The sequence below is a fragment of the Bufo gargarizans genome, chromosome 4 (genome assembly GCF_014858855.1).
Source record: "Bufo gargarizans isolate SCDJY-AF-19 chromosome 4, ASM1485885v1, whole genome shotgun sequence".
In the NCBI taxonomy this organism is placed as follows: Eukaryota; Metazoa; Chordata; class Amphibia; order Anura; family Bufonidae; genus Bufo; species Bufo gargarizans.
Genome location: NC_058083.1, coordinates 124,273,952 through 124,298,128, shown reverse-complemented (window position 1 = coordinate 124,298,128; position 24,177 = coordinate 124,273,952). Strand labels below are relative to the sequence as shown.

The window sequence follows — 24,177 nt, the reverse complement described above, 5'->3', positions numbered from 1 at the left end:
AGCACGTGTGCTGTTCCTGACTTGACGTTGACCACCTTGCCCAGTAGGAATTGGCGGGGAAACAGCCAGTGTGTTGCTAAATGTACTGTAATTTAGCAACTGAGCGGTTGTGTGGCTATACTCGCCCAGGCCGATCAGCTCTAACATGGCATGGCAACACTTCACTGTACACACATGATAGGAGGAAGTCCTGTTGGGGATGGAAGAATGTCCACGGAGGTGTATAAGCAGCTGGTGTGGGAATCAGACTGACACAAACATGGAGGTGTCAATAGGACCTGGCCTTCTTGCTGCAGTGCTGCCTCAAAACAAACAAACATTGACCCAGTGAGACATGTACTGTTCCTACCCCTTACTCAACAGAAAATTGCAAGGAATGGCCCATGTTCTCCGCCACGTGAGAGTTCAAGGCAGAGATGGCTTTTTAGGAGAAATAACGCCAGCTAGGTATCTTTCAGCAACGTGAAAGTAACTGCACTGCCAGAACTTAGCCAGGGGGAGTTAAGCTTGTGCACCAGCAGATTTATGGCTGTTTAGAGTTGTTTCCTCGCTATGTATTCTGTTATCTATTCCTGACAGAGTGGATTAGGAGTGGTCTGAGCAGAAAAAGCAGTAACTGATGATGGCGATGACAAGGACACTGCACTGCATGTGGATGCAGCCTGGCTGCCGCAAAGGAGACTGGGAGAAGGACATTCTCGTTGCTCCAGCTGGCAGCCACTTCTATTTTCCTACTGCTGCTTCATGTGATTCATTACAGCAGTGGTGCATAGGTTTGTGTTTGAATGTCCATGACTTATTTTAATCCTGCAGATCTTGCTCATAACAATACCTTTATCTTCGGGAACTGTGGATAAACACTGGTAACCTCGAGATACACTCTCTGCAAAGAGCTAGCGGAAGCCAAACGTAGCTTGGGTCTGGCACATTTTAGCCTGCCCCCACAGTATTAGTGGCATCACCAGTTCTGGAGTTGACCACAATAGAAGCAGATCTGACCCTGGAGGTTTTTGGGTCATATGTTTCCTCTGCATTCTCACTGACCATGCCAGCTATGCATAGGGTCCCTGCTTCTGCCTGAATCTCCTCCTCATTCCAGTCCCAAAGATGATTGCTCTCACACAAGTCATCAACAGGAAGACTATCTTGAGTATCTTCCATAGCACATGGGATTGTGCCTTTATTATTTTCTTTTTTGGGGGAAAATAAAATAGAAGGCGGCCCATTTAGAGGGGGCAGTGAAGCAGAGATGCAACTAAAAGGCTTCTCTGGATTGTAAGGAGGAGAAAAGTTGTGACCCCAGGCTCAGAGGTGGAATCCATATTATCCTGCAGTGACTGAAAGGAGGAGTGAACCATCCAGTCCACAATCTCACCCTCTGTGTCCCCAATAATAATAATTATGTGGTGCCTATCAAAGTCAGGGAGAGCTGCAGCCATTACTACTACTAGCCGAATAACTGGTGCTGCCCCTGTTACTACCCACATTTTGACTCTCAGATGACAAAACCTAGGTCTTTTGTTTTGCACTCTTTCATTTTCCCAGACATTATAAGTGATAACCAACATGGGTTTACCAAGGACAGAAGTTGTCAGACTAACCTGATTTGTTTTTATGAGGAGGTGAGTAGTAGCCTGGAAAGAGGGGCAGCTGTGGATGTAGTGTTTCTGGATTTTGCAATTGCATTTGATACTGTCCCTCATAGATGTTTAATAGGTAAAGTAAGGGCTATAGACTTGGAAATTATAGTTTGTAATTGGATTGAAAACTGGCTGAAGGACCATGTCCAGAGAGTTGTGGTCAAGGATTCCTATTCAGAATAGTCCCAGGTTATAAGTGGTGTATCCCAAGGTTCAGTACTGGGCCCGTTATTATTTAAATGTATTTATTAATGATATCGAGGACGAGATTAATAGCACCATTTCTATTTTTGCAGATGATACTAAGCTATGTAGAACTGTACAATCTATGGAAGGTGTCCATATACCACACGCTGACTTGAACACTCTGAGTGATTGGGCATAAACTTGGCAAATGAGGTTCAATGTGGACAAATGTAAGGTTATGCATCTTAGTAGTAATAATCTCTGTGCTTCATATGTTTTAGGTGATGTAACACTGGGGGAGTCACTTATAGAGAAAGATTTGGGTGTCCTTGTGGATGGTAGATTAAATTACAGCATACAATGTCAAATCAGCTGCTTCTAAGGCCACTAGGATATTGTCATGCATTAAACGAGGCATGGACTTGCGGGGCAGGGATGTAATATTACCACTGTACAAAGCGTTGGTGCTGCCTCATCTGAAATATGCAATTCAGTTCTGGGCACCAGTCCATAGAAAGGACGCACTACAGCTGGAAAAAGTACAGAGGAGAGCGACTAAAATTATAAGGGGCATGGAGGGTCTTAGTTATGAAGATGGTTTAAAAGAATTGAATTTATTTAGTCTTGAGAAGAGACGTCTAAAGGGGGGACATGAATAACCTATACAAATATATAAATGGGCCATACAAAAAATACGGTGAAAAACTGTCCCATGTAAAATGCTCTCTAAAGACAAGGGGGCACTGCCTCCGACTGGAGAGGAAAAAGTTCAGTCTCCGGAAGCGTCAAAGCTTCTTTACTGTAAGAACTGTGAATCTGTGGAATAGACTTCCTCAGGACATGGTCACAGCAGGAACAGTGGACAGTTTTATAAAGTGTTTAGACGAATTCTTAAAAGTAAACAACATTAATGCTTATTAAAACGTGTAGAAATCTGAGTCTCAATTCCTTCTGGGATTCGCGTCCCCACCTTTCCCCTGGTTGAACTTGATAAACGTATGTCTTTTTTCAACCGTATTAACTATTGTATTATCAGGCCTATCAATGGGTTTCCTATAAATGAAAAGTCACAGGTTTGGTACACACAGATTATTAAATGGTACTAGCAAAATTTCTAACTTGTTTTCTGTAATTTAAAGACAAAGCTAAAATTAATATCACTACATTTCTACAAACACACTGTATACTGGTATTGACAATATACCTGTACTTTGTAATCTGTTCAATGACATGGATATAACAATGCAATGTTTCTAGTAAAATATCTTTGAATGACACGGTCTGATGCAGTAATACATTCAATAACACGGATATAAAAATGCAATGTTTGCGTTGAAATGTCTTTGAACTACATGCTCTGGTGCAGTAATATGTTTGCCAACATGGATATAGCAGTGCAATTTTCGTTGTAAAATGTCTTTGAACTATGCGTTCAATAACACGACTAAAAATGGCTTTATTGCTGTATAAAATGTTTGCTTTAATACAACATGGATATAATGCACTGAAATAGTTTTTAGAAGCAAATTTTTGCAGCAGAATGCTACTGGGGTGCTGGCAATAAGGCTATGAACTGTAGAAACAAGTTTGTTTTTTTCTTTTTAAAGCTTTCTGTCTGTTAATATACAAAAAAATATATTTTTCTTGCAGGGATTTTGGTAATGCAGAATTAGCTGCCAGCAGCTGTGTTAAACAGTGTGGGCAGCCCTTTACTCCCTCAAAGCTTTCCGTGCTCAAATTCCCTAAAATCTACCCAATTATGGGGGAGATTTATAAAACTGGTGTAAAGTAGAACTGGCTTGGTTGCCTATAGCAACCAAACAGTTTCCACCTTTCATTTTCCAAATGAGCTGTGAAAAATGAAAGGTGGAATCTGGTTGCTATGGGTAACTAAGCCAGTTCTACTTTACACTAGTTTGATAAATCTCCCCCTTTATATTCTTATTCTCTCCCTATACTCTGCTTATAGTGTCCATATCACACTACATTAGCGGCTTGTATCTGTAATCATTTTTTGTCAGACACTGACACATAACACTCTTCCAGGCTACCAGCTAAAGCATGAGGAGCCGCCTGCCCTCTGATTGGCTGATTCAGACTTACTGTCAGCCTCTGAGCCAATCAGGGCAAGCTCTTCCACCCACTTCCTCCCAGTGTCAAGTGATCCTCTATCTTCTCCCACCCTCCTGGTTTTCTCTGATAATATTCACAATAAAATGGCGCTGGGTGTCATCTGATTCATCTGAAACAAATCAAGTGTTTTGATTCATTTGGCAGATTAATATTTGTGAAATTGTTTTGTTCATCTCTAATATACATCATACAGAGTGTGCTACTTACAAACTGTATAGTGTGGATATGCCAAGTGTTTGAAAGTAACTCAAACCAAATAAGCTGGGTGATGTCAATACTGCTGCTATGGAGGCCACAATGGGACACACCAATCCAATGCACTTCAGGGGGAAAAAAAACACGTTTACGATATCTTTTGGGACTTATAACAACTAGTAAAGGGGTTGTCTAGGATAAAAAAAAAACATGGCTTCTATCTTCCAGAAACAGCACCACACCTGTCTATAGGTTATGTCTGGTATTGCATCTCAGATCCATTGAAGTGAATGGTGCTTAGCTGCAATACCAGCCATGGTTTTCTAATACTCGACATGCCCTTTAAATTACATGTCTGATCTGGACAACTTCTGTGGACCTGCTGTCAATCAGCAGCCAGCTTGCAACTTTGTTGATAAGCTGTCTTTATTTGATGGGTCTTCTATCACAAGCTACATGAATAGTGGAACCTGTGGTCTGGAGATAACTAATTGACTTCTATAGGAAAGTGGTCTGTGACCTGTGTAGGGGGTCACTGTGAAGGGAGGAGGAGGAGGCGAGCGTTCCACTTAAAGGCACTTAAAAGATAAGGCACCCAAAGACATATAAATTACCCATTTCCCCACTTATAAAATTAACTTATGATGCAGCAGGCTCAGCTTTATGTACGATAGTCTAGTTTTAAATAAATGTCTGTACCACACAGTGAAAAGTGAATACAGTGCAGTTTTATCCGGGGACTCGCAGGTGACGTCTTCTCTACTTGGAGCTGTTCATTTTGCCTAAGCTTCTCTATCCAGACCCAGACCTCCATGAAGACTTCTTCCAGCCATGACTTCTCTCTGCAGGCAAACTCCCCCATCCTGCTGCTACCCCAATGCCCTTGCAGGGTAGTAGTGCTCTTTTGTGCACCAAAAAGTAATAGTGCCTCCAAAGAGAAACAATTCCCCTACTTTGCCTACCCCAAAGTAAAGATGCCCCTTTTTACCTTACATTATAGTTCCCTCCTTAATGCCTCACACAGTAATCAATACCACATGTATGCCCCCACAAAGACAGTAAAAAGTTCCCTTTGTGTCCCCCACAAAGTAATAATGCCCCCTTGGTACCTGACAGCAAAAGTACCCTCTTTTAAGCCTCTGCACAGTATTAATGCTCACATTGTGCCATTCAAAGTAGTATTTGTCCCTTTGTGTATTCACACAGTAACCTCTCTATAACCCCAAACAGTAATACCCTCTTTTCGCCCCCACATTAACAAATCCTGTTTATACCTCTACAATAGGCATTGTGCCCTTTTCCTTCAAATTGTATAATAATTTACACAGAGGTTCCTTTCACTCATCATTATAAGTTGGGACACTGTGGCTCACTTGTGGCTTTGAGGAAGATGCCCTGAAGTTCATGGACTTTTGTCTTTTTTTCATTGTTTTACCTGCACATGTCCTTGAGGTTGCATGAATCCTCCCATAACGCCAAAGCTGCACAGCAAATCCTCCGTTTCGGCATTAGTGGCCATGGCTGGGATGATGGTATGAAAAGGACGTTTGCCAGGGGCCAATGAATTGGGGTGTACAGCGGAAAGGGAGAAACCGCTCCCTCGATTCTAAAATATTGAAAACAAATATTATAGCATCTAAAAATATCCTTAATATTAATTTTTTTCTGAGCTCACTGTAACAATTTCTATTGCCAATTGTACAGAGAAAATGTGTATGATCCATGTACAACATAAGGGTCTGTAATTTCAAACCTTATTGTACATCTTATAGAAAATATTTTTCTGTTAATGGCAAAAACCGTGACCTTATACCATATAGACGCTAAATGGTAACTGGACCAATAGCTGACATTTTCATCAGCAGAATGTTTGTCCCAACCCATACACATGCATTGCTTTTTTAGCTCTAGACAAAACAGTTTGGGACACATTCACAGGCACAATTTAACCACTTCAGCCCCGCTAGGTGAAACCCCCTTCATGACCAGAGCACTTTTTACACTTCGGCACTACACTACTTTCACCGTTTATTGCTCGGTCATGCAACTTACCACCCAAATGAATTTTACCTCCTTTTCTTCTCACTAATGGAGCTTTCATTTGGTGGAATTTCATTGCTGCTGGCATTTTTCCTTTTTTTGTTATTAATCAAAATGTAACGATTTTTTTGCAAAAAAATGACATTTTTCACTTTCAGCTGTAAAATTTTGCAAAAAAAACGACATCCATATATAAATTTTTCAGCAAATTTATAGTTCTACATGTCTTTGATAAAAAAAAAATGTTTGGGCAAAAAAAAAAAATGGTTTGGGTAAAAGTTATAGCGTTTACACACTATGGTACAAAAATGTGAATTTCCGCTTTTTGAAGCAGCTCTGACTTTCTGAGCACCTGTCATGTTTCCTAAGGTTCTACAATGCCCAGACAGTAGAAAAACCCCACAAATGACCCCATTTTGGAAAGTAGACACCCTAAGGTATTCGCTGATGGGCATAGTGAGTTCATAGAATCATAGTACCTTGCAATCAAAATGTGTAAAAAATGGCCTGCGAAATCCGAAAGGTGCACTTTGGAATATGTGCCCCTTTGCCCACCTAGGCTGCAAAAAAGTGTCACACATCTGGTATCGCCGTACTCAGGAGAAGTTGGGGAATGTGTTTTGGGGTGTCATTTTACATATACCCATGCTGGGTGAGAGAAATATCTTGGCAAAAGACAACTTTTACCATTTTTTTATACAAAGTTGGCATTTGACCAAGATATTTTTCTCACCCAGCATGGGTATATGTAAAATGACACCCCAAAACACATTCCCCAACTTCTCCTGAGTACGGCGATACCACATGTGTGACACTTTTTTGCTGCCAAGGTGGGCAAAGGGGCACATATTCCAAAGTGCACCTTTCGGATTTCACCGGTCATTTTTTACACATTTTGATTGCAAAGTTCTTCTCACACATTTGGGCCCCTAAATTGCCAGGGCAGTATAACTACGCCACAAGTGACCCCATTTTGGAAAGAAGACACCTCAAGGTATTCCGTGAGGGGCATGGCGGGTTCCTAGAATTATTTTTTTTTTGTCACAAGTTAGCGGAAAATGATGATTTTTTTTCTTTTCTCTTTTTTCCTTACAAAGTCTCATATTCCACTAACTTGCGACAAAAAATTAAAAATTCTAGGAACTCGCCATGCCCCTCACGGAATACCTTGTGGCGTAGTTATACTGCCCTGGCAATTTAGGGGCCCATATGTGTGAGAAGTACTTTGCAATCAAAATCTGTAAAAAATGGCCTGCGAAATCCGAAAGGTGCACTTTGGAATGTGCGCCCCTTTGCCCACCTTGGCAGCAAAAAAGTGTCACACATCTGGTATCGCCGTACTCAGGAGAAGTTGGGGAATGTGTTTTGGGGTGTCATTTTACATATACCCATGCTGGGTGAGAGAAATATCTTGGCAAAAGACAACTTTTACCATTTTTTAATACAAAGTTGGCATTTGACCAAGATATTTATCTCACCCAGCATGGGTATATGTAAAATGACACCCAAAACACATTCCCCAACTTCTCCTGAGTACGGCGATACCAGATGTGTGACACTTTTTTGCAGCCTAGGGGCGCAAAGCAGCCCAAATTCCTTTTAGGAGGGCATTTTTAGACATTTGGATCCCAGACTTCTTCTCACGCTTTAGGGCCCCTAAAAAGCCAGGGCAGTATAAATACCCCACATGTGACCCCACTTTGGAAAGAAGACACCCCAAGGTATTCAATGAGGGGCATGGCGAGTTCATAGAAAAAAATTTTTTGCATAAGTTAGCGGAAATTGATTTTTTTATTTTTTTTTTCTCACAAAGTATCACTTTCCGCTAACTTGGGACAAAAATTTTAATCTTTCATGGACTCAATATGCCCCTCAGCGAATACCTTGGGGTGTCTTCTTTCCAAAATGGGGTCAGTTGTGGGGTGTTTGTACTGCCCTGGCATTTGAGGGTCTCCGCAATCATTACATGTATGGCCAGCATTAGGAGTTTCTGCTATTCTCCTTATATTGAGCATACAGGTAATGAGATTTTTTTTTCCGTTCAGCCTCTGGGCTGAAAGAAAAAAATGAACGGCACAGATTTCTTCATTCGCATCGATCAATGTGGATGAAAAAATCTCTGCCAAAAAAAAAAAAAGGAGGGGGAAAGGCGTCTGCCAGGACATAGGAGCTCCGCCCTACATCCATACCCACTTAGCTCGTATGCCCTGGCAAACCAGATTTCTCCATTCACATCAATCGATGTGGATGAATAAATCATTGCCAGGATTTTTATTTTTTATATATATATACATACAAAGTGTTTGCCAAAGCATAGGAACGCCGCCTCCTCCTCAGCTCGTATGCTTCGGCAAACGTATCTGTTACTGCAGAGTAGAAATCTCGTCTTGCAGCGCCGCATACACCGACTTGCGTGTAATCTGACAGCAGCGCAATGCTTCTGTCAGAATGCACATCGGTGCTGCAGCTAGTCGATCGGTTGGTCCACCTGGAAGGTAAAAAAACTAAGAAAAAGAAAAAACCAGGCCGCAACGCAATAATTTTATTAACTTTTCAACATAACATATAAACTTTAACTTTTTTAACTGAACATTAACCTGTTTGCTTACTGGTGTTTTTTTTTTTTTTTTTTTACCTTTATAGAACAAACCTCTCCTTCCCCATGGGTCAATGTGCAAAGCGCAAATCGCCCAAAGAGGTGGCGAAGTGCGTTATGCACTTTGTCCCATGTGAAAGGAGACGTTTGCAGCAGCTGTATGAGTGAATGGGCCCTAATAGCCCTGTGTGCCTGTCCTGGTGAGATGATCCCTATGCTAGGTGTACCTGTGTGTGGTACTTCCGAAAACACTCTCCAAAGCATAGGGCAGGGTGGTCAGGACAGTCAGGACAGAAATAGCGGGTGTCACGCCTTATTCCACTTCTGCTACAGACACAACATCTTTTTCGGGGTGACGGTTGGGTTGAGGTACCAGGAACGACATTGGGGAAATGTCGCTCGTGTAGACGGCTAACTACACTGGTGGATGGGGCCACGGAACCTCCTGGGTACAGGAGGTTCTCGATGATCTCTTCCTGAAATTTGAGGAAGGATCCAGTTCTCCCAGCCTTACTGTAGAGAACAAAACTATTATACAGAGCCAATTGAATCAAATATACAGACACCTTCTTATACCAACGTCTGGTTCTGCGGGAAACTAAATACGGAGACAACATCTGGTCATTGAAGTCCACCCCTCCCATGTGGAGGTTATAGTCGTGGACTGAGAGGGGCTTTTCAATGACACGGGTTGCTCGCTCAATTTGTATTGTCGGGTCTGCGTGAATGGAGGAGAGCATGTAAACGTCACGCTTGTCTCTCCATTTCACCGCGAGCAGTTCTTCGTTACACAGTGCGGCCCTCTGCCCCCTTGCAAGACGGGTGGTAACGAGCCGTTGGGGGAAGCCCGCGCGACTAGTTCGCACGGTACCACAGGCGCCAATCCGTTCTAGAAACAAATGCCTAAAGAGGGCCACACTTGTGTAAAAATTGTCCACATAAAGATGGTACCCCTTGCCGAATAAGGGTGACACCAAGTCCCAAACTGTCTTCCCACTGCTCCCCAGGTAGTCAGGGCAACCGACCGGCTCCAGGGTCTGATCTTTTCCCTCATAGATCCGAAATTTGTGGGTATAGCCTGTGGCCCTTTCACAGAGCTTATACAATTTCACCCCATACCGGGCGCGCTTGCTTGGGATGTATTGTTTGAAGCCAAGGCTCCCGGTAAAATGTATTAGGGACTCGTCTACGCAGATGTTTTGCTCTGGGGTATACAAATCTGCAAATTTCAGGTTGAAATGGTCTATGAGGGGCCGAATTTTGTGGAGCCGGTCAAAAGCAGGGTGGCCTCTGGGACGGGAGGCGGTGTTGTCACTAAAGTGCAGGAAACGCAGGATGGCCTCAAAACGTGCCCTGGACATAGCAGCAGAGAACATGGGCATGTGATGAATCGGGTTCGTGGACCAATATGACCGCAATTCATGCTTTTTTGTCAGGCCCATGTTGAGGAGGAGGCCCAGAAAAGTTTTAAGTTCGGAAACTTGGACTGGTTTCCACCGGAAAGGCTGGGCATAAAAGCTTCCCGGGTTAGCGGTTATAAATTGTGTGGCATACCGGTTTGTTTCTGCCACAACTAAGTCTAAAAGCTCCGCAGTCAAGAACAGCTCAAAAAATCCCAGGGCCGAACCGATCTGAGCTGTCTCAACCCGAACTCCAGACTGGGCGGTGAAAGGGAAAACTACAGGTGCGGCGGAAGTTGGGGACTGCCAATCAGGGTTTGCCAGCACCTCTGGGATTCTAGGGGCTCTATGGGCACGTCTTTGCGGTGGCTGCGACGGGGTCACTACTGCACGTGCCACCGTACCAGCTTCAACTGCCCTTCTGGTGCTCGCTACTTCACCATGTTCTACGGCAGTGCTGGTACTAGGTCCAGGGAGGGCTGGGCTGCTGGTGTATGCCTCACCACGTAATCCGACAGCACCAGCCCCACTCTGCTGCTCTTGAAGCGGATCCTGCGCAACCTGCGGTCTAGCGACACGGGGCCGGGTATGCCTGGTGGTATCAGGGACCTCAGCCTCCTCGTCCGAACTTTGGGTCAGAGAGCCACTGCTTTCTACAGGTTCGTATTCTGACCCGCTGGATTCATCAGATGAGGGTTCCCACTCCTCATCCGACTGGGTCAGAAGCCTGTAGGCCTCTTCAGAGGAATACCCCCTGTTTGACATGTGGGCAACTAAATTTAGGGGTATTCCCTGAGACTACCCAAGAAAAAAAAGCAAGCCTGTCTTACAAAGGGGAGGCTAGCGAAGTACCGGAGGCCGCTGCGGTTGATAAAAAATATCAAAACTGATTTTTTTATCGCCGCAGTGCGTGTAAAGTGATTGTGCAGTGATCAAAAAAAAAAATTTTTTTTTGTCACTGCGGTGGGGCGGGCGTGGGCGAACGCACGTGTGGGCGACCGATCAGGCCTGATCGGGCAAACACTGCGTTTTGGGTGGAGGGCGAACTAAAGTGACACTAATACAATTATAGATCTGACCGTGATCAGTTTTGATCACTTCCAGATACTATAAAAGTACAAATGCTGATTAGCGATACGCTAATCAGCGAATAACTGACTGCGGTGCGGTGGGCTGGGCGCTAACTGATCCCTAAACTACCTAACCAAGGGGCCTAAACTATACTGAAACCTAACAGTCAATAACAGTGAAAAAAAAAAGTGACAGTTTGCACTGATCACTTTTTTCCTTTCACTTGTGATTGACAGGGGCGATCAAAGGGGTGATCAAAGGGTTAATTGGGGTGCAGGGGGGTGATCTGGGGCTAAAGTGTGATGTTTGGTGTACTCACTGTGAAGCCTGCTCCTCTGCTGGATCCAACCGACGAAAAGAACCAGCAGAGGAGCAGGCAGCCATAAAACAGATCATATTTACAAATATGATCTGCTATCTGGCACTTTGATTGGATTTTTAAAAAATCAGCAACCTGCCAGCCACGATCATTGGCTGGCAGGTTGCTGACTAAATACTCCTGTACGAAATGCCGGCCTGATCTGCGCACGCGCGGGCCAGCAAAGCGCGTCATCTCGCGTCTCGCGAGATGACGCGTATATGCGTGACTGTGCGCAGGGCTGCCGCCTCCGGAACACACATCTGCGTTAGGCGGTCCGGAGGCGGTTAAAAAGGTGGATAAATGTGAAAAGAAGACAAGCATGATCTAATATTGCAAACATGATAATATAACATACCAACAAAAAAACAACTTAGGTTACAAAGTTTGCATTGATCAAAAAATATGAAAGCACAAGGCCTAAGGAACAGAGTAACCCAATATGACACACAGTAACTCTAAAGTATCCAAATATGCAAATATGTACTAAAACAGGTGCATACTGTAGAAGGTGCAGGGCTTCATGTGTATAGGGGTTTTGGAGAAGTGTCTTCTCATCTACACTACTATGTTAGGTGGGCAGCATAGGTATTTCAGGTGACCATTGTAGCTTTCATATCAAATGTTTTGATATTTTTACAAGTGTGCGCGTGTTTTTTAAACATTTATGCAGCTATTATTCCATATAAAATACACATTTACACGCAAGATATTTTAGAGCTACTCTGTACAAATTTGAGTAAAAAGGGATTCGGTCACCTGGATTTTAGTGACAGAGCTTTTAACATAATCACATCAGTCTGCTTGTTTTGTATTAAAATATGCTAGTAGCGGCTGTGAGGCCGATTCCAGGCGCTGGAATGCGTTCGCTGAGCCATAAGCTTGCGCATGCGCCGTGGATACACATGTCAGCGCCTGGAATCGGCCTCACAGGACGCACTGCACATTGCGCCAGCCGGCAATGAGGAGTGAATAAATTAGCAGTGGGGCGGTGCTGGGCTCCAGGAGAAGGGGCGCGTCTGGGCTCCAACGGCCAGAGGGACAGCCCCTTGGGCTCCTTACTCAGGTAATTACCATATTAATAAAAGCGATTTTCTAGAAAAAGGACAACACTTAGGGCAGTAATAACTAGCACATTTTAATACAAAACGAGCAGACTGATGTGATGATGTTAAAAGCTCAGTCACTAAAATCGAGGTGACAAAATCCCTTTAATTAGGGATGCATGAAACAAAATCGGTCCATATCTCCCCTTACATAGCAACCAATTAAATCTCTTCTGCTAGCAAAATGATATCTTTGAAAAGTTTGCCATGTCGCCTGGTGATCTTATAAGCCTGGTGTCCCACATAGATGTTTTCTGGCATTTTTTACTCATTTCCAGTTTTTAATGGCTGTCATTTTTTGCTTTTTGGGTTTAGCTTTTAAAGGGGTTTGATATCGATGGCCTAGATAGGTCATCATTATCAGATCGGGCGGTGGTCCAACTCCTGGCACCCCCACTGATCAGCTGCTTGAAGAGACTGCAGCGCTCGGTGCATGCTTAGGCCTCTTCCAAGGCCACATTCATTGGTCACGTGGACTAGGCACAAGTGAAGCACAGCTGCTAAACAATGGACTTGGTGTGCTTGTTAAGCTGCCACCGTCTCATCACACAGCTGATTGGCAGGGGTTCTGGTTGTTGGCCCCCTGCCGTTCTGATATTGATGACCTATCTGAGTATAGGTCATCAATATCAGAATCTCAGAAAGCTAATTTAAGGTGTTCACTGTGAGCTAAGGGTACTTTCACACTAGCGTTAGAAGAATCCGGCAGGCAGGTCCATTTGTTTCCGGATCCGGATGAGGATCCGTCTGACAAATGCATTGAAATACCAGAGCCGGTATTTATTTAGTCACATTTTTGAAGGCCTGGGCATGCGCAGACAGGGAAACCGGATCCGGCATTAATACATTTCAATGGAAATTAATGCTGGATCCGGCATTCCGGCAAGTGTTCCGGAATTTTAGCCAGAGAAAATACAGTAAAATGGACAGAACGGAAGACATCCTGATACATACTGAACAGAATGCTTTCCATTCAGAATGCATTAGGAAATTCGGTATTGAGCCCCTATGACGAAACGCAATACTGGAAAACTTTAACGCTAGTGTAAAAGTATCTTAAATTAGGCATATTTCAGGCGCAATCTGCGACTTCTCCCTGCCCACGAGAGGTCTGAAATTGTGGGCGGGGAAGGGGACTGACAGGCAGGCCCGTCTCATTTACCATTTTCTACACCTGTTTTAGCGTATTTCAGTATATTGTAATATGCCCATTAGGGTCCATATACACGTCCGCAAAATGGGTCCGCATCCGTTCCACAATTTTACGGAACGGGTGCAGACCCATTAATTTTTAATGGGGCCGGAATGTGCTGTCCGTATCCGCATTTGCGGATCCGCACTTCCGTATCCGTGCTTCCGTTTCCCCTAAAAAATAGAACATGTCCTATTCTTGTCCGCAATTGCAGACAAGATTAGGCATTTTCTACTATAGTGCCGGTGATGTGCGGTCTGCAAATTGCGGAATGCACATTGCCAGTGTCCGTGTTTTGCGGATCCGCAATTTGCAAAGCCAGCAGAACACTTATGGACGTGTGAATGGACTCTTAGTCCTACAGTATTACACCCTTCTTCTTGCAGGGTATAATAAAAGTACTAAGATCTTTGGCCCTTTATAAGGCCCCAGGCTGCAATAACAATTGCTCGATTCCATGATCGCATAGGGGAGATTTTCAGGTGACAAGGGGAACCCACTTTTTCTACAAGCATTTAAAAAACACAGAAAAATAGAATATGAAGGAGTCCTAAATGTGAAATATAGTTAATAAAATAAAAAGATTATAAAATGTAGAGCATTAAAGCCCCAGAGTATGAATGAGGCAATAATGCGGGTATATTCGGTGACATCACAAAATAAATAATACCAGACCGCTCCTAGGTTCTGGCTTATCATGCTTATGTAACGTTTGTAATTTGTGTCAATATTGCTACAGGATTTGGAAAGAACATTAGAGGTCAGAGGAAAAAGCCCTTGTCATATCATTTTTCAGGTTTAGTGGAACACTTTTCATTACAAATATATCAAATAAACAATATTTCAGATGATAATAAAATGACTTCACAAATAACAAAGTTTTAAAGTACTGCGTGTATTTCGGAAAATGTGCTGTACCTTATGTTTGTGACCGTTATTTGTTTCTATTCGCCATCATATATTTTTGTAAAGGGATCTGTCATTTACATAAAAATCCCAAATAAGGCTAGTTTCACACTTGCGGCAGGACGGATCCGACATGCTGTTCACCATGTCGGATCCGTCCTGCGGCTATTTCGCCGTGCCCGCGGACCGCCGCTCCGTCCCCATTGACTATAATGGGGACGGGGGCGGAGCTCCGGCGCAGCACGGCGGTGCACGGAGAAAGCCGCCGGACTAAAAAGCCTGACATGCAGTAATTTTAGTCCGGCGGCCTTTCTCCGTGCACCGCCGTGCTGCGCCGGAGCTCCGCCCCCGTCCCCATTATAGTCAATGGGGACGGAGCGGCGGTCCGCGGGCACGGCGAAATAGCCGCAGGACGGATCCGACATGGTGAACAGCCTGTCGGATCCGTCCTGCCGCAAGTGTGAAAGTACCCTAACAGATCTAGGAAATACAGAATATTCCAATGCGGGTTTGATAAGGATGAGCTCTGTTCACCATACAATACAATTGAATAGGCTGTACCAGAAAAATCACATGTGGAGGAAATAATCTGCAGATTTTAGGGTATACTTAAAAGGGATTGTCTCACTTCAGCAAGTGGCATTTATCATGTAGAAAAAGTTAATACAAGCCACTTACTAATGCATCGTTATGATCCATATTGCTTCCTTTTCTGGCTTGATTAATTTTTCCATCACATTATACACTGATCGTTTCCATGGTTAAAATATATCAGTCACATAATACACATTGATTTCTGTTCACATATAGTGGTCCTATGTGAAGGAGAGTACCCTACAGTAACGTCCCCCCTCAGAGTACATAAACATACACAAACAAAGAATGAACTGAGACTAGACGGGTTGAGTAGCAAAACATAAATATACTTTATTCAATAAATCATAAAAAATATGTATATGATGTAAAACATCAGATAAAAAGGTGGACTAAACCTGTCACAGTCACACAACGGTTGGGGGGGGGGGGGGGGGGCAATGAGGCAACCACAATATACTAGAGTATACAACAAATGCACTAACATGTTGTATCACAAATGCACTGACATAATTATCACAAATGTCAAAATCTTATCAAAATGTTAATGTGCATCTCTAAGGCCCCTTTCACACGGCGAGTATTCCACGCGGGTGCAATGCGTGATGTGAACGCATTGCACCCGCACTGAATCCTGACCCATTAATTTCTATGGGGCTGTTCACATGAGCGGTGATTTTCAAGCATCACTTGTGCGTTGCGTGAAAATCGCAGCATGTTCTATATTGTGCATTTTCCAAGCAACGCAGGCCCCGTAGAAATGAATGGGGCTGCGTGAAAATCGCAAGCATCCGCAAGCAAGTGCAGATGCGGTGCAATTTTCACGCACGGTTGCTAGGAGATGATTGGGATGGGGACCCGATCATTATTATTTTCCCTTATAACATGGTTATAAGGGAAAATAATAGCATTCTGAATACAGAATGCATAGTACAATAGCGCTGGAGGGGTTAAAAAAAATTAAAAATTATTTAACTCACCTTAATCCACTCGATCGCGCAGCCCGGATTCTCTTCTGTCTTCTTATTTGCTGTGTGCAGGAAAAAGACCTGTGGTGACGTCACCATGGTAAAAGATCATGTGACGGACCATGTGATGACCGGAGTGACGTCACCACAGGTTCTTTTCCTGCACACAGCAAAGAAGACAGAAGAGAAGCCGGGCTGCGCGATCAAGTGGATTAAGGCGAGTTAAATTTTTAATTTTTATTTTTTTAACCCCTCCAGCGCTATTGTACTATGCATTTTATATTCAGAATGTATTATTTTCCCTTATAACATGGTTATAAGGAAAAATAATAGCAATTTACAGAACACCGATCCCAAGCCCGAATTTCTGTGAAGAAGTTTGGGTACCAAACATGCCGATTTTTATCACGCGCGCAAAACGCATTACAATGTTTTGCACTCGCGCGGAAAAATCACGCATGTTCCCGCAACGCACCCGCACCTTTTCCCACAACGCCCGTGTGAAAGGGGCCCAAGAGTATATATATGTATACAGAGAATATCTATTGATATACTGTAGATATCGCAAGTATCCAGATCGTATCAACATACAAGTATATGTCTCCAATAATACGTAAAGAGAAGATCAATGTCCAGAGGGTGGAACCGTAAGTGAAGTAACCGGGTCATGTAAAAATACACGTATGTATCTTCATAAGAACACAGAGGGCGGCTAACAGTGCCCTGAAAGTGGAGCCAAAGGTGGAGGCATATACATGCACAGGGATCGATCACCTAGACAACTGCATCCACAAGAGGTGCACACAGATCACAGAGATCGATTTACCTGTAGCATATATGAGGTGACTGAGTATATCAACAATATCCTATGTCATTTAAGCAAAAAACAGCCTCACACTATAAAGTAACATACCCATGAAGCAAAACTGTCCAACTCAGGAGAGCCACGTACCTACCGTTGTGTGACTGTGTCATGTCCCCTCAGGTGTAGTCCACCTTTTTATCTGATGTTTTACATCATACACATATTTTTTATGATTTATTGAATAAAGTATATTAATATTTTGCTACTCAACCCGTCTAGTCTCGTTCCCATGGTTACAGACCATCCTTCAATCCAGCATCGATGACAGTGTTTGCACACTAAGAAAAAGCACTAGCCTAAGTGCGGTCCCATGGCCCAGGCCACTAATTAGGCTAGCACTTTTTCTTATAGTGCGCAAGCCCAACCACCACTGATGGATTGCAGGGTGGCTATAACCATGGAAACGAGTAGTGTATAATGTGATGGAAAAATGAATAAAGTCATCAAAGGAGGAAAGATGGACAATCACAATACATTAATACTGTATTTATCACCCCATAAGACGCATTTCCCCTCCTCCCGCATTTTTTCGTCTTATGGGGCGAATACTAATGAGCCGCTTCCATTATGGAAGCGCTCATTAGTACCGGAGGACCGGGAAGCGGTTAAGGATCTGTTCTCACCAGCTGTGCAGGGCTAGGCACAGCGTGAGTCGCTCTTTGACGTCACGCTGTACGCACCAGTTCAAAGAGCACAGCCGACAGCCGGATGAAGAGGATTGCGATGGTGAGGAGCGGTGGCATCCAGGAGCAGGAGAAGTGAGTGATTGTTTTTATTTTTTCATCTGAAACAATATGAGGCTGATAAAGAGGCAATGGGGGCTTATAAAGAGGCAATGTGGTCTTATAAAAAGGCAACAGGAACTGATAGAGGCAATGGGGGCTGAAAAAGAGGCAATGGGGGCTGATAAAGAGGCAATGGGAGCTGATATGAGGCTAGGGCTAGCCAAAAGAGGCATGTGGGCTGATTTGAGACTAGGGGTCTGATCTGAGGTCTAAATGGAGTCTTATTTATATTGGGGCTCATATCTGAGATTTGGGGGTCCTTCACTTTAAGGTATGAGCTGAGGTCTGATTGTGGGTCTGATCTGAGGTCTTATTGGGGTCTTATTACCATTGGGGGGCTGATTGAAGCTGTGATCTGAGGTCTGATTAGCATTGGGGGTCTGATTGCTGATATGACCTGAGGTATAATGAAAAATATTTTTTCTTATTGTCCCCCTCTAAAACCTAGGTGCGTCTTATGGGGTGAAAAATACAGTAAATGCCTTGTATTAACTTCCTCTACATCAGGGATGACCAACCTGTGGACCTCTAGCTGTTGCAAAACTACAACTCCCACCATGCCCTGCTGTAGGCTGATAGCTGTAGGATGTCTGGGCATGCTGGGAGTTTTAGTTTTACAACAGCTGGAGGGCCGCAGGTTGAGAGCATCCCTGCTCTACATGATAAATGCCATTTGCTTAAAGGGTTTCTGTCACTAGATTTAACCCTATAAAGCTATCAGCTAAAGCTAACTAGCCTATTCCTACTTTTATCTATGCCCCCGTTACGCCAGAAATCTAACTTTTATAATATGCTAATTAGCCTCTAGGAGCAGGGGGGGCGTTGTTCCTGCTCCTAGAGGCTCCATTCTCCCACCTTTGTTGCCTCCCTCCAAGTCCTGATTGACAGGGCCCTGTCTGCCAGCCCTGTGCTCTGGTGAAATCTTGCGGCATTCAGCATTCAGCGCAGGCACGGTGATGGAAATACGCTCGCAGGCTGCCAGCTTCCTCACCGCGCCTGCGCCGAATACTGAAAGACGCGAGATTTCACCAGTGTACAGGGCTGGCAGACAGATGCGAGCGCTGCCGGGCCCTGTAAATCAGGACTTGGAGGGAGGCGACAAAGGTGGGAGAACGCAGCCTCTCGGAGCAGGAACAATGCTTCTCCCCCTGCTCCTAGAGGCTAATTAGCATATTATAAAAGTTAGATTCCTGGCGTAACAGGGGCATAGATAAAAGTAGGAATAGGCTAGTTAGGTTTAGCAAATCGCTAATGTTAGCTAGCTTTATACGGTTAAATCTGGTGACAGAAACCCTTTAAGTAAGAAAGCCTCTTTAATCTTAAACTGTATTTTCACATTTCAGTACGACAGACCCCTGACTATGAGAATTGGAGAACTGTTTCCATCGGTAAAATTATCATACATAAACTGCAATTTTAAAGTGCAATATAGCTGTAATGTACTTAACCCTTTCAGACCTGGAGGTTTTCTGTTTTTTGCGTTTACATTTTTCACTCTCAGCCTTTCTGGGGCCAAAACTTTTTTATTTTTCCGTTCACAAAGCCATATGAAGGCTTGTTTTTTGACAAGTTTCACTTTCAAATTTAATTTAAAGGGGTTGTCAAGGTCTTTACTATTGATAACCTATCCTCAAGATAGGTCATCAATATCAGATCGACGGGGGTCTGACATCCGGCACTTCGAGCAGTTGTATGAGGAACTTGAAGGCACAATGTGCATGTGCCATCTCCCTTCTCTCTTCCTGTTCACCACTGCTGTCTATGGTCATTGCCATAGACTGCAGCAGACAGGAAGAGAGAAGAGAGACGACACGCGCTCACTGTGCACTCCGTTTCCTCATACAGCTGCTCGGCGGATAGGTCATCAATAGTAAAAGCCAAGAAAACCCCTTTAATATTGCATCCGATATAGTGGGGAGCTGGAAAAAAATTCCAAATGGAGTGAAATTGGAAAAAAATAACACAATTCCGAAAAGTTTTATAGGTTTGGTTTTTACAGTGTTCTCTATACGGTAAAACTGACTAGTTACTTTCATTCTCCAGGTCAGTACAATTACGGCAATATCACATATGTATAGTTTATCTTGCCTTTTTATACAAAAAAAAAATGAATAAATGCCTTAAAGAAATCAATTTTTTTATTTTCATCACCAACTTTTTTTGTAGTTATGTGTATGGAGCGATCTGTACTTTTCATTGATACAATTTTGAGGAGTGTACGACTTTTTAATCACATTAATTATTTTGTGGGAGGGAAGTGACAAAAAAAACATTGAATAGGCCATTTTGACTTTTTTCCATATGGTTAAAATATTTTTATAGAAAAATCACTAAAATAAAATGGCCTAAATGGGAGGAAATGCTCAAAAACCCAAAACACTGTAGCGTGTTTATAACCATGGGAGCAATTCCTCCGCATGTGATCCATTGCTAGCGACAATCCCCAGCAAAAAATGCATACAATGGAGGATGTCGGCAGCGGACCACATGCACCACAAAGGCATCCTACACAAAATGGAGTAGTGTGTGGATAGGGGCGTAGCTAAAAGCTCATGGGCCCTAGTGCAAGAGTTCAGCTTGGGCCCCCCTTCCCTCAGTGCTTGTTGGAAAGGGGCAGGGGAACACGTAGCCTTCCTGCTGCCTGAGGCAAACATTGAAAGGGCACCCCTCATGCCAAATTCTTGACCTAACCCCTTCCCTCCAGCCAGAGGTGTAAATTGACCAGCATGTACTTTCTATAATGCCAGTGTCTTATGTGGCACAAGGGTCTTTGGGCCCCTCAGGCTCCTGGGCCCGGTAGCGACTGCTACCTCTGCACCCCCTATAGCTACGCCCCTGTGTGTGGATGAAAATATACAAATATATAAATCACTGCAAAAGGTGCACCACAATGATATGCAACTGACAATACTAGCTAATCCCTCAGGCGGATGTTAAAAACTAAGACTTTAGCCAACGTATTCCAGTCAGGAACACAACGGAGCCCTTTTGCACCACCGCCAAGGTATCTCCATGTGGCATGGGTCCTACCACTAGACTACCTATGGTGTGTTCAACACAGTCTGAATGGTGCTAAGATCTAACTCACAGCCAAGCTCCCACATACCTCCATAGTGAAACCACTCAGGTAGTGGGAGAAGGGATAGGGCTGCAATCCCCACCTATAACAGGCCATGTGACACAAGCTACCAGGTGCACTAGAATGTTACCAGCAATACGCAATGACACATTCCAAACATATAAGAAAAATTACTAAAATAAAGTGGCCTAAATTGGAGGAAATGCTCACTCCTGACCAGGGGAGGACTGGCAGCCTTAGTCCTGGGGGGCAAATCTAGTCAAGTGGCCCATTTTTAGCCCCGCCCATCATTAAAAGCCCCTCCTACATATAATAGGCCACTCCCAACACACACTGTACAGCTGACATTTTATAGTCTCTCATACGGAGAGGGGAGGTCTGTCCTGGCTGCACTGCCTGCTTATATAACAAGCTACAGCCAGGAAGCTCCTCCGCTCTCCTCCCTACCCTGATCCTGCTCAAGGCCTGTGGTTCCCCCCACCATCTGCCACCCGCCCGTGGCCTGCTGCCCCCCTTTGACCGTCCTCACCCAGTTCTGAATCCTCCTTCTGCAAATGGCAGGAGGAGGAGCCGGAGCATCTCCTCTCCTACATAGCACCACATACCTCTTACATCCAGTGATGTCACCTTTGTTGTAGACGTTCTCTTTCCTCATCTTCTCCATTCAGACCAGACCGCCATGATGATTTTTCTGCCATCTCCCTTCACTGCAGAGATTTAGAAACAGACATTAGTTTCCTGCCACCCCCAATACTATACTGCAGAAACAGTCCCCCTGGAAATACAAACTACAACACAGATAGTGCCCCCAATACTGTACCCGCTATGCCCCCAATACTATACTGCAGAAACAGTCCGCCTGGAAATACTACTACCCCACAGATAGTGCCCCCTTAAACAATTATTGGCACACAGCGCTCTAAAAAATAACTGTTGCCAGACACTAATAGTATAAAGATAATGTCCCCCAAACATAATTGTGCTAAGCTGATACTATGCCAGGGTGCCCCCAAAGTAACAATGCTCCCCAAAATCCCACCAATAGAAATAATTCTCTGCCAGAGCACACTTAGTAGTAATAATGCCCCTATAGTGCCCTAGTAATCATGTTCTTCATAGCCCCTAGTAGTAGTAAAGCTCCCCATAATACCCCCTAGTAGTACTAATTTTCCCTATAATATGACAGTACATGAAATACCCCCGCTTAGTGCCCGCAGTTGAGCTAATGTCCCCATAATGTATGCCAGTATAAAATACCCCTATATAGTGCCCCAGTAAATGCCCTCATACTGCTCCTCTCCCCCTTCCCCATAGTGTCCCCATAATATGCCAGTAAAAAAATGCCCCTTAGTGCCCCCAGCAGATGCCCCTATAGTGCTCCTCTCCCCCACAATGTACCAGTAAAAAAATGCCCCTTCTTAGTGCCACCATATGCCCCAATAGTGCTCCACTCCCCCATAGTGCCGCTCTCCCCTATAGTGCCTTCCATAATGTGCCAGTAAAAAATGCCCCCTTAGTGCCACCAAATGCCATAGTGCCCCCCATAATGTTCCAATACAAAAGGCCCCTTTAGAGCCCCCACTTCCCCATAGTGCCCCCAAATAATGCCCCTATAGTAGCACCAGATGCCCCATAGTGCTGCTCTCCCCTATAGTGCCCCCCAGAATGTGCCAATAATTAAAAAAAAGCCCCTTTAGAGCCCCCAGTTACCCCCATAGTGCTCCTCTCCCCCATGGTGCCCCCGCATAATGTGCCAGTAAGAAATGCCCCCATAGTGCCAGCTCCCCCAATAGTGCCAGCTCCCCCTATAGTGCCCCCCATAGTGCCAGCTCCCCCTATAGTGCCCCCCCATAGTGCCAGATCCCCCTATAGTGCCCCCCCATAGTGCCAGCTCCCCCTATAGAGCCCCCCATAGTGCCAGCTCCCCCTATAGTGCCCCCCATAGTGCCAGCTCCCCCTATAATGCCCCCCATAGTGCCAGCTCCCCCTATAGTGCCCCCCATAGTGCCAGATCTCCCCCCCCATAGTGCCAGATCTCCCCCCCTATAGTGCCAGATCTCCCCCCCCCCCCATAGTGCCAGATCTCCGCCCCCCCCCCCCCCCATAGTGCCAGATCTCCGCAAAGAAGAAAAAAGAAGAAAAAATACTTACCATCAGCAGCGTGTGCTGCCGGCTCAGGCGTCGCGATGATAATGACGTCATCGCGCTTCCTGAGCCGGCCTCTGATAGGCTGCAGGCATTAGTGCCTGCGGCCTATCAGAAGAACAGGGGAGGGACACGCCTCTCCCTCCCCTGCCCCACAGCCCGGCCGCAGCGCAATTACATCCAGGGCTGCGCCGCCTGTGGTGATCGGCGGTGCGGCCCTGAAGAATAAAAATAATTATTTTTTTTTTTTTTAGACGGGCGGCCCAGCGGCCGTTTATTTAGGGCGGCCTGGGGGGCAATTGCCTCCCTGCCCCCCGGCCCAGTCCGCCCCTGCTCCTGACTGGAATACATCGGCTACACTATCTTGTGTAGGATGCCTTTGTGGCGCATGTGATCCGCTGCAGACATCCTCCATTGTATGCATTTTTTGCTGGGGATTGCCGCTAGCAACGGACCACATGCGGAGGAAATGCTCCCCCGGTTATAAACACGCCACAGTGTTTGGGATTTTTGAGCATTTTCTCCCATTTAGGCCACTTTATTTTAGTGATTTTTCTTTATATGTATCAAATGTGCCATTGCGCAATGTGGGTAACACTCTAGTGCACCTGGTAGCTTGTGTCACATGGCCTGTTATAGGTGGGCCTTGCAGCCCTATCCCTTCTCCCACTGCGTGAGTGATCTCACTTTGGAGGTATGTGGGAGCTTGGCTGTGAGTTAGATATTAGCACCATTCAGACCGTGTTCACAATCTGTAGGTAGTCTTGTGGTAGGACCCATGCCACACTGAGATACCTTGATGGTGGTGCAAAAGGGCTCCGTTGTGTTCCTGACTGGAATACGTTGGCTAAAGTTTAATTTTTTAACATCAGCCTGAGGAATTAGCCAGTATTGTCAGTTGCATATCATTGTGGTGCA

General features: G+C 44.6%; 1 protein-coding gene across 1 annotated transcript in view; it reads right to left on the bottom strand.

Moving 5' to 3' along the window:
• LOC122935038 (glutathione hydrolase-like YwrD proenzyme) overlaps positions 1–24,177 on the bottom strand; it is a 107,349-nt gene that overhangs the window by 12,289 nt on the left and 70,883 nt on the right. Inside the window, exon 10 of the mRNA XM_044290758.1 lies at positions 5,590–5,760. Coding sequence (XP_044146693.1) covers positions 5,590–5,760 — 171 coding nt within the window. The remainder of the gene's footprint in view (positions 1–5,589; positions 5,761–24,177) is intronic.